This window comes from Garra rufa, chromosome 10 (genome assembly GCF_049309525.1).
Source record: "Garra rufa chromosome 10, GarRuf1.0, whole genome shotgun sequence".
Lineage (NCBI taxonomy): Eukaryota > Metazoa > Chordata > Actinopteri > Cypriniformes > Cyprinidae > Garra > Garra rufa.
In genome coordinates, this window is record NC_133370.1 from 22,310,037 (window position 1) to 22,321,846 (window position 11,810).

Below are 11,810 nucleotides of genomic sequence, written 5' to 3' on the forward strand. Positions count from 1 at the left end.
AAACGTGCTTGGGAAAAAAAACACACAGTGTGTATCTTGAGACAAAACAAAGGCACTGATATATTTTAAGATCAGTCAGTGCAAGTTTCTTTAAGTTGAAACAGCTCAGACCTTACCTAAGCCTTGTTCGTGAAACCAGGGATGTGTGTATTGACGTCTTTCCGTGGTTTAAATAAAATACAGTATGATGTTCATTCATGTTTTTTTTTGTGCTTTAAGTAAAGAAGAAAAGACGTTCAGTTCACATGTCATTGATCTAATAAGGCAATACACTGATCTGTAACGACACATTAAAGAGCCACAACATGGTATTTATTGTTTGTATTTCTTAAAAAAACGACAACATTTTAAAGCTGAGACCTTGTTTTTTGATACTAGAAGTAACCTGCTTTATCCTGTCTGCCAGTGTGTTGTCAGTTTCTTTTTTGCTCTGCGATGTATTTTTTACTGCGTTAGAACATGATATGTAGTGTGAGCCAACAGGAACTAAGGAGGACGGGGTTTTGTGAAGGGTCAAAACTCTCTTTATAGCTCACAATTTAGACATGTTGTAAGTTATCAGCTCACAACTCTGAGAAAAAAAACTTGGAATTGAGATTTATATTTGTAATTGTGAGAAAAAAATCAGACTTATGAGTTAAAAAGTTGCATTTATCTTATTTTTTGTTATACCGTTGCAGGAAGAAAGAAAGAAAGAAAGAAAGAAAGAAAGAAAGAAAGAAAGAAAGAAAGAAAGAAAGAAAGAAAGAAAGAAAGAAAGAAAGAAAGAAAGAAAGAAAGAAAGAAAAAAATGACTTCACTTGTAAATACAAAAGTTTGCTGTTCACACAGGTAATCCTGTTCAGTCTTTTTACCAGTAAAGTACCATTCACACATCAGTTTTAAAATACTGGTAAATTTGTGACATCATTAACCAGAAATTACAGCTAAAAAGAGTAATTCAAGCACTTTTCAATTACTTTCAAGAATTTACTTTCCAGCACTTTAAAGCTTTTATGATCCAATTTTAATGTTATTTTGATGGCCAAAATATACTTTGTGGTAAACAAACACTTATGTAAAATTAAAAATACATCAAATCACAATTATAACCAGTATCTGGCAATAATAATCTGTATAGTTTATGCATATAAAATGTATAGTTTATGTGAAGATTGTTTTAAAGTCACTTAAATTAAAAGTTGTTATATATTTCAGAGCCTGTTAAATGTTGAAAATAATGTCTTTCAATTATACTGTAATGTTTAGGTAAAACTGAGGGAAATGCATTTAATAGAGACACCAGCAGCAGTATTGATATCAATACATCATTAATAATAGGCTACTTGGCAAAAAGATGCCATTAAACACATTTCTACATTCATTTGGAGGTTCAGTGTGAAATTATGACTATTTTAAATATGCGATTAATCATGATTAATTACAGAAAAATGTGTGATAATTTTTTTTATTGATTGACAGACAGCACTAATGTTAACCTTTTATAGATGTTGGTGTTGGTAATATTAGTTCATTTTACTGAATATGCATTTTTCAATTTAATTGTACAGAAAGACATCGGGGCAGCCTCCACCCCCTTGGCCCCATTCAAATTTTCAGTTCGATAATCCGGCCCTCAACTCAATCTAATTGAATAGCCCTGGGCTATAATGTCAGAATTGTGAAATTGCAAACTAGGAAGGAACTGTGGGGAAAAAAGTATAAATTGTGAGATAAAAAGTCGTAATTACCTTTTTTATTTCACATCCTGTGGCAAAAATGAGCTTCCATATAAATTGAATCTCGGTAATATCTTTGCCCAAACTGCTTTGCACAACTGTTTAACGCTGCCAGAATGCTTAGTCTTCAACAGCAACTACACTCATCATCTCGATTAAATTCAAGTCAGGACTTTTATTAGACCACTCCAAAGCATTAATTTTGATTCTTCTGAGCAGTTTAGATGCGGACCTGATTTTAAATTTTAGATCATTTTACTTTAGATCCTGCTGCGTCACCCTATCAGGCCTCAGCTAATGCACAGATGGTCGGACAATCTCTTTAAGAAGCGTCTGGATTGTTGCACATTGTCCAGGTTCTACAGTAGCAACACACCTATCACTCTGCTGCAATATGACAAAGTTACAGTAGAATCGTGTACTCACTTTACAACTGTATCTTCTAAAAAGTTCCATGATTAGTTTTTTACAGGGCCAATATAGGTAATTCTAATAATGATTTAGAAACTTTGTTCTTTGGATTTTCTCTGGTGCCCATTGTTTAATATAAAATTGTATTACTAGGGTAATTCAGACCGATGACATTACGAAAGATTTTAGCAGTTGTTATCAATACAATAGAGAACTGTGTGTGTGTGTGTCTGCATTAAAAGCTGTAAGGGATCGAGGCGAGAACAGACGTTGCTATGGAAACCTCAAGAAAAGGAAATGTGCTGGCTATGCAGTAAATTTCACATGAGGTGTATGACTTAAAAATCTAGATTTCCAATTAAACTACAATATACTGTATTAACGATTAAAACTATTTGATCTTCTTTTGAAGCAATTCATTAAAAAAACAATTAAATTAAATAATTAGGACAGTTAAAAGATTGTGATTAATAGACACAAGTACGTCACAGTATCCCACTAGTTTATTTTTTAACCCAGTGCTATAATAATTTGAGTTCTGGGCTGTACTCCAACATCCACCTACTGCAACCTGTATGACTCCTGCTACCGCACCACAGAACATGTCATGAGATTTGGGTCAGATCCATTTAGTGAGTCAGCACCTTTTACTTCGACACAGGGAGTGCAGCAGGAAATGGAAATTTAGTGAAATATTTTTCTCTCTGAAAAATGACATCAGACAGTAACACTACATGTGTTTAATACTAAATTTGAGACTTTAATTAAATAAATAGATTCTGGGCTATGCTCAGCTTGATCTCAGGTGAATGTATGGGTGACAAAGAATATATATCGATTTTTTTCAGAGACATTCTGGGACATTTTCCTGAGCTTCGGGTGGACAAAACAGAGGACAAATTGTGGATACTGGAGCAGCACACTTTCTTATTTGAAAATGCTTCCTAATCTAATTAAGACAGACTAAGATTAAGATTTCCTGACTGATGCTAAATGAGCTCTGGCAGGTCGCCCAGGTATTCAACCGCTCTGTATTCAAGGCTATGCCAAATGTTACCGTTGTACACTATAAAGTAATGACTGTATAGATTTTTTACAACTTAGACTTGTAATTTGTAAGTAAGTAATGCTATCATCTTGAAATAGATAAACGTAATAGTACACTGGACAATTTCTTATTATTTTATAATTCTGTAATACTAGAAGCGGCACATCTCCTCTTTAAATATCATATCATAATACAATAAACGCTCTGCCAGGATTGCAAGGTTAAATGATAAAGAGTATTTAGAGATGATTTGAGTGTTTTAACATAAAAATACACTAACACATTGAATAACGCTCATCAATACAAAGTATATTATATATATGGACAATGACAACGTCAACCTGTATTTTTATATAAACTAAACATCATTCCAGTTAAGGCGATGTATAGAAAAGGTACAGATCCGGCCGGTTCTGTACTGAAACAAAACACACTATGAGACCTATGGGAGAGACACTCGTGCACATTACGTCTCTCTTTCTCGCTTTTGCCTCCTGGTCATGATTGCTTCTCTGTAAGGAGATTAAGATGGCATGCGTCAATCCAGGATTTGGAGAGAAAGAGACAAATGCAAACTCGTCCTGTCCAATAGACAACACTGCAGATACAGACTAGAGTTTCACACGTCCTCAACGACCCGCGGCTACAAATCAAGGACTTAGAAACTACATTTTTTATTTTTCCGGCAGACAAAAGTTATTGTTTTTCAATTCTTCTAATCAATCTTGTTTTCTAGTAAAACTATCTAAACATGTATAGAACAAGCTTGAAAAAAATTTAATTAGACATTAGAAACTTGGTTCTTAAAAAAAAAGTCTAATTTAATTTTTAAAATGTACTTTTCTCATTCCTTCATGTGTTTTTGTTTGTTCATTTTTTACCAACTGTGGTATAAAAAATGAAATCAATTTAACATGAACTTTGAAAATGCCAACTAGGGTATGAAAAATAAACTTGATTTAACATGAACTTTGAAAATGCCAACTAGACTTTAAAAAAAACAAACTCTGAAAGCAATTATTTTTATTTTATACAATTTGAATTTCAGAACTTGATTTAAATATTTTCAGATATGTTCTACTGGAAACCACAGCAAAAAAAAAAAAAAAAAAAGAAGTGCAACACAGGACTAGTTTAAGGCTCCTTCGACAATTTTTCCTATTCAAAGTATTTAGTAAAGCAAACTCGTCATCCGGGTACTTTCCCAATAAATATAAACTATGAAAAAAAAAACACTCACACAAAACACAAACCCCACACCTGTTCTATATTTAGAGATCATTTGAGAAACAGCTGAGTTTTGTAATCCTGACAATTGGAAAAAGATTATGTTCATAACACTGCTCAGCACAATTCCATCACTTTCAGCATCGCAATCGCAATTGTGCAACCTGTCACGTGGAGGTTAGATTTTAGGTCAATTTTACTTTTGACATAGACAAAACATCCAGCATGGGCAGACCACTCTTTACCCCAGTACTGGTGCACACACACAGTGTATTGCCAATGGTACATAAAAGCAATGATGCATAGCAGCTCAAGCTCACATGGATTACAGCTGAAAGCAACAGATGGCACTCTCCTCGAATGGCACTCTCATGTCTACCTCATCATCACTCCCTCACACACACAAAAGCACTAACACACAAGACGTTTTACCTTTTTCTTGGGTGGCATGCCCACTTGCTCGCCTTTCTTTTCGTTTCTCCACGATTAACAGCTTAAGTAGTGGTCAATTTTATGCTCTCACAGCCGAGATTGACCAGCGACTGAGAAATATCCATGTACTATCCCCTTTAATCTGTTCCGTCCCAGGACAGCCAGCCAACTTTGTCAGATGAGCCCTAAGCAGGTTTACGGCATGTTTTGCGCATGGTGAAAATCATAAAGTCGGGAGCCTCGCGATTCTCTGAAAGTTGTCGCAAACAACGAGGACCGAAAGTCTCTCCATGAGTGGATACATGAGCAGTGTGAGCAGCTCTCGCTGTGAGTGGAGTTTGCCACACTACTCCTCCACCCTCCCCCGCTCGGAAGGGCTTTATTCCACAGCGTGGCATCTGTTGCTCCAAGCACGAGCTGCAAACCTGTGCGATTAGCAAAACCGGTATTCGGTATATGGTATATATTAGGACAACTCACAGACATAATGTTTTTTATGTGGAGATAATGGTCTCTTAAGTTGGTTATCTACATATCTTATTACAACACTATTACCTATTAATAGTAAGCTTAAACCCATTCCTGTATGAATCAGTTGAGTAAATGATTCAAAGACTCACTCATAAAGACAGTGGATGAATTCAAAATAGCATACTAGAATACTACTCTTATATTTACTAGAGGTCAACCGATATTGGATTTTACTGATAACAATAGCTAGTCTGGACCCCACTGGCCGAAACCGATAGTTTTTAAAATGGCTACTGAATGGAAAATAAATAGTGCTCTACTATTTAAATAAAAAGTAGCCCGTATTTTGTAAATGAAAAGAAATGTTAATATTAATTATATATTGATCATTTCAGTTATTTCATAGTTCATTATTGTTAACAAAAAAAGCTAAAAATTTTTTAAAAAGAATTAACACACTTAAAACAAGAAACAATACTTCTATTCTACAGCTTTTATCAATCTTAATTTTACAAATGGACTCATATTGTAAAGTGTTACCATTACATCAACAGTCAAGCAAAAGATGGCCATCTATAAATATCCACACAAAGGCCACAGTATTGAAATTACACACATATGGATATTGTGTACTTTTCACAATTTAACCGCTTCTATTCAGGAATATTTGTGATTGCAGCGCTGCTTCTAGAAGAACTCACAACTATCCACACACCGGACGCGTTGCGCTCAATTCAAGCACCAATCTACAACAGTTTATTTGTTCACCAAATGAACAAAAGAATACTGCTGTCCTGTCTACACTAATACAGCATCTAGTCAACAAATTAATCACTTAATAATGACATGAAAACATGGATGTACACACTGCTTCGTTGTCGATGTTTTAAACCCCCCTCTGAAGTGTCCCGCTCTGTCTAAACAAACTGCACATGCTGTCAGTGATTTCCGCCACTAGAAGCCGCTCTCGTGCTCTATGACAACGACTATAGGGACTTTGTTATGTAATGAGAACCTTCTCAGCTGCTCTAGCAACAGACCCAACACAGAAAAATGGATTTTTGCTGATAACCAATAGTTTCGCCAATCAACTATCTGTGTTGGTTAATCGCAAAACTGATACATTGGTCGACCTTTATTATTTATGACACTATTACAGAAATAGTACGCTACTCCACTTTCAGCTCATTCCTGAATGAATCAGTTAAGTAAATTATTCAATGACTCTCTCAGCCCATTCCTGAATGAATCGGTTGAGTAAATGAGTGAGTCATTGAATCATTTACTCAACCGATTCATACAAAAATAGGCTCAATGACTCACTCATAAAAGACATGACTGAATTCAAAATAGCATGTTAGAATACTACTCTTATTATTTATGACACTATTACAGAAATAGTGAGTAAGCTATTCTGACTTAAGTCCATTCATGAATGAATCGGTTGAGTAAATGATTAGACAACTCACTCATAAAGGCAGTGGCTGAATTCAAAATAGCATACTAGAATACTACTCTTATTACAAAAATAAAAGTAAGCTATTCCAACTTGAGCCCATTCCTGAATGAATCGGTTGAGTAAATAATTCAGTGACTCACTCATAGGCAGTGGCTAAATTCAAAATAGCATACTAAAATACTACTCATAATATTTAGGACACTATTACATAAATAGTAAGTAAGCCATTCTGACTTGAGCCCATTCCTGAATAAATCTGTTGTGTAAATGATTCAATGACTCACTCATTCGCAGTCACTTTTCACCACCTACTGGTGAAATGACAGGGAAAATGGCCCATTGCTCTGTACTGTTATACCAGCACTTTCAGAACACCACTTAACCAAATTCAAAATAGCACACTACTCTTATCATCTATGACACTATTACAGAAATAGTAATTAAGCTATACTGACTTGAACTTATTTCTGAATAAATTGGTTGAGTAAATAAGTCAATGACTAGCTTATTCGCAGTCACTTCGCAGTCAAGACAACGGCTGAATTAAAAATAGCATACTATACTAGCATACTATACTATACTCTTATTATTTATGATGCTATTACAGAAATAGTAAGGAAGGTATTCTGACTTCAGCCCATTCCTGAATGAATCGGCTGAGTAAATGATTCAATGACTCACTCAATCGCAGTCACTTTTCACCACCTACTGGCGAAATGACAGGAGAAATGGCCCATTGCTCTGTACTGTTATACCAGCACTTTCAAAGCACCACTTAACCAATGAAATTTGACAGAACTAACTGTTTATGGTACAAAAGTCACAAAATGTTCTTAAAATCAGAAATTGCATGTTCTTCAGAATAGGCTGATGAACATGCAAATTATTACCAAAACAAAACATGACAGAAAATTGGACATTTGAAATGCATAAACAACAGCAGGAGTATGATTCACCAGCCTCACACATGGAGCAAAAACAGGGCCAAATATTATATTAGGATTAGCTATTTTACCAGCTGAAAGGTGAATCGGAACCAAACTACTTTAGTTTGAACAAACAGCTTTTGATAATAACAAAAAAAGTTATTTGGTTAGCTGCAATTAAATAGTGGCATTTGGCATTTTTTTTCACTGTTGATCCCGCGAGAACCTCTAGCTATCCTAGCTATATAAATGAGAATTACTATAGTAATTACTATAGACTAACACTGTAACCCACTAAAGACAACTACATCTTTCTAGATGACCTATATATGGCACTAATCAGATGACAGAGTATTAAGGTGTACACCTGAGAGTAAGCAACTGTGATCCTATGAGAGAGACAGAGAGAGAGATTTATGTGTTTTATGTGGATTTCTCTTTAAATATGTTTTGAAAGTACAGAAGACTAAGTAAAAACTCTAGATAGTAAAATCCAGTACCTATATATAGGCAATGGTTTATGCAATAGATTACGTAAGAATAGAGTTTAATATGAATTTTAGTGCACTTTTAAATGACATATTTTGAGCTCAGAATACTTGGTGTGTACTTGATTTCAAGTAAACCATGTATTGACCTATACATGAAACATTCATGAATTCCCTACATAGAAAAATATAGTTTGATTTGCAAAATTGCATTATTTGCATGATTTTTTTTCACAAGCCCTTTTTATACATATTATATAAGGCCTTGTAATTGTACACTTCACACTATTACTTGGCCAATGTGTAATAATTCTTAATTCAATATCTTATTCCAGCATGTGACAGATGCAGAAAAAATGGGAACACACTAACACAGACCTTGCAGGAAAAAGTGAGAAAGCAGAAACATAAATACAAGACACCAAAAACAGTGCCTCCAATTATTGTTCTTTTGGCATAGACAGTATATTTGGATCATCCTGAATAGTTTTGGATACTATCTAATAAATTTAGCCTGTTTGTCTTCTGTTTACATGCATATTAATCAAATATATTAGGCTTAAATCTCAACATAAATACCCATAAATAATGCTGAAGAGAATTTTAATCTGAATACAAATGAATGTTAAATGCTATTCAGTGGAAATTAGTAAATCGTTTTTCTTTAGACTCTTGCAGAATTAACCTTTTATGGACTAGTAAAAATGACAAATAAATCCTAATATAATGTATTTTCTCAGCAGCCAAGAGTATGAACAATACAATATTTTTTTCAAAAATATTTCTCACTTTTAAATGTCATCAACCCACACGCACACACAAGCAGTCGTGATCATTCCATGAGAACACAGATGCACTTCCTAAATTACTAGGTGACAAATCTTAGCGTGAGACACTTTACGTCAGCCACACTAACGAAATAGGATTTCTGTGGAGCATCCGTTGACCATAAAAATGTCTGCTATTTTCCTATAGCTAATGCATTCCAAATCAACACACAGTTTTTTGCCTGTTTATAAAAATTTTATTTTATAGACCTGCACAATAACATACATAAAAATGATTACACACAAACATATACTCATGCTCATGAGAAAGAACATGCACTAATATGCATGTGAAAACACATGCAGTTGGATTACGCTTTATAAACGCACACACACACAGTGAATCTATAAGCTTCTTACAGAGGGGTGTGTGTAGTGTAAAGCCATGCTCAGTAATACACTGCTCAGAAGGGCACAACTAGGCAGACACGCACTGCTGGAGTTTCGGCCTCAGCACCTCTCTCCTCTGGTCCACTCAACCACACACACACACACACACACACACACATGTTTGTTTTTGTGAATTGTGGGGACATTCCATAGACGTAATGGTTTTTATACTGTACAAACGATATTTGCTATCACCCTACACCTTCCCTACACCTAAACCTAGCCCTCACAGGAGACTGTGCATATCTTTACATTCTCAAAAAAACGTATTCTGTATGATTTATAAGCCTTTTGAAAAGTGGGGACATGGGCAATGTCCTCATAAGTCACCCTCTCCTTGTAATACCTATGTCATACCCATGTTATTACACCAATTTGTGTCCTGATATGTCACAAAAACAAACACACACACACACACACACACACACACGCACACACACACACACACACACACACACACACACACACACACACACACACACACACACACACACACACACACACACACACACACACACACACATCCAGCTGGAAGACAAACATCTGTCTGACCTTACAATCACACCAGAAATGATCAGCCTTTCAGTGGGAGACTGCAAATTTAACTCCACAGCTCCTTAGTTTTTAAAGTGACAGTTCATACAAAAATAAAAATTCAAATTTCATTATTTACTCACTAGGGATGCTCATTTCGGTTAATTTTCCTGACCGACAACCGCTGCTCGTTATCCGAACATTAACCGTTAACTGATAAAATTTGAATAATAAATTAGTTTAAAATAAAAATAGAATGCACGAGTATCTGTGATGATACATTAAAAATACAAGCAAATGTTTTATTTTAATGTGCAAACAGCAGCATACAGTGCAACATAAAAAACTGTATTGACATATAACTTAAATTATCACGCATCAGCAGCGGTTCTGAGAACAGAGAAAATCTGAATGAAAAAAAAGAATAATATAAATAGGCCTACACTAAATATGTATAAATTAAATAACTACCTAATTAAGATGACAAAACTAAAACACACTGAATCCTTTTATGCGCTTTGAAGAACTGTACCGGTCTTATTCTTCTCGTCGGACATAAAAATATATAGCAGGCCAGCCAATACCTCAGTGTGCCTAGTTTTTAACATGTCCACATGCTGTACGGATAGACAGGACCGCTGCCTGTTAACTCTTAGATCCGCGAAAAAAACACCATCACAAAAACCCTTTCAATTTGCGGTTCGGGACTTCCATCCACTGTCATATGCTTGTGGAGAAGCGCGTGTTTTACAGCGTTCAGCAATAGCCAATCACAGACATGTATGTTGATTTGATTATCACTGTGGCCAATCAGAGGAGGCTATGTTACAATCCACTCACCAACCAAAGTGCCGGTTTCAGTTTTGCTGAAACTACACTTTCACGAACTCTCTTATTAAAACAAAGAAAGTGTTGGCATTATATAAATAAAAGATTAATTGTGCAGTGTAAAGGTTATTTTATTACTTTTTAATAACTTTATGAGATTGCGATGAACTACTCTAAGATGAGTGATAGCTTTCCAGTGATTGTAACGGGAGCGCCTATTGCGCACTTTCTAGACTATAATTCATTCAGAATTTGAATACATTCACTCACGGATTCACTCTCTGATAACCCAATAACGCTACTTGCCACTGAGTTGCATATACTACATCTGTTTACTAAGTAAAGGTGAAGCGAAATATGTCTGTACAGCCACACTGCACGTGTCAACACGCGCGCGTGAGTAAACAGATAACTTACAAATAGCATTATTTCTTTCACCATGCAGCAAACGTTAAAAAAAAAAGAATAGAAAAAAACCCTTTTAAACCGTTTAACTGATAGTAATAATCGGTTAAAATTCTTACTGTCGGTTAACGGTTAAACGGTCAATATGAGCATCCCTATTACTCACCCTCACATCATATCAAAACTATCTAATTATCTTCTTTCTTAAACAAAAATATATTTTTCAGAATGCTTTAACTGTTTCCATACAATGAAAGTCAATGGGGTCCAAAACGGAAAAATATAAAATAAATGTGACCCTGGACCACAAAACCAGTCATAAGGATCAATTTTTCGAAATTGTGAAAGCTGAATAAGAAGCTTTCCATTGATGTATGGTTTGTTGGGAAAGGACAATATTTGGCTGAGATACAACTATTTGAAAATCTGGAATCTGAGGGTGCTAAAGAAATCCAAATATTGAGAAAATTTAAAGAGCTTTAAAGTTGTCCTAATAAAGTTCTTAGCAGTGCAAATCAATTACAAATCAAAAATTAAGTTTTGATATATTTACAGTTGGAAATTTACAAAATATCTTCATAGAACATGATTTTTACTTAATATCCTAATGATTTGTGGTATAAATGAAAAATCGATCATTTTGACC

At 34.9% G+C, this 11,810-nt stretch overlaps 1 protein-coding gene across 3 annotated transcripts in view; it reads right to left on the minus strand.

Annotated features, from left to right (window-relative positions):
- The window catches only part of cacnb2b (calcium channel, voltage-dependent, beta 2b), a 58,493-nt gene that overhangs the window by 32,917 nt on the left and 13,766 nt on the right, over nucleotides 1-11,810 (minus strand). The window contains exon 1 of one of the 3 annotated variants that reach the window (XM_073849648.1): nucleotides 4,837-5,137. The exons of the other annotated variants lie outside the window; for them this stretch is intronic. Coding sequence (XP_073705749.1) covers nucleotides 4,837-4,854 — 18 coding nt within the window. The 5' untranslated portion in view covers nucleotides 4,855-5,137. Of the gene's footprint in view, nucleotides 1-4,836; nucleotides 5,138-11,810 lie in introns of those variants that run through there. 3 annotated transcript variants of the gene reach the window in all.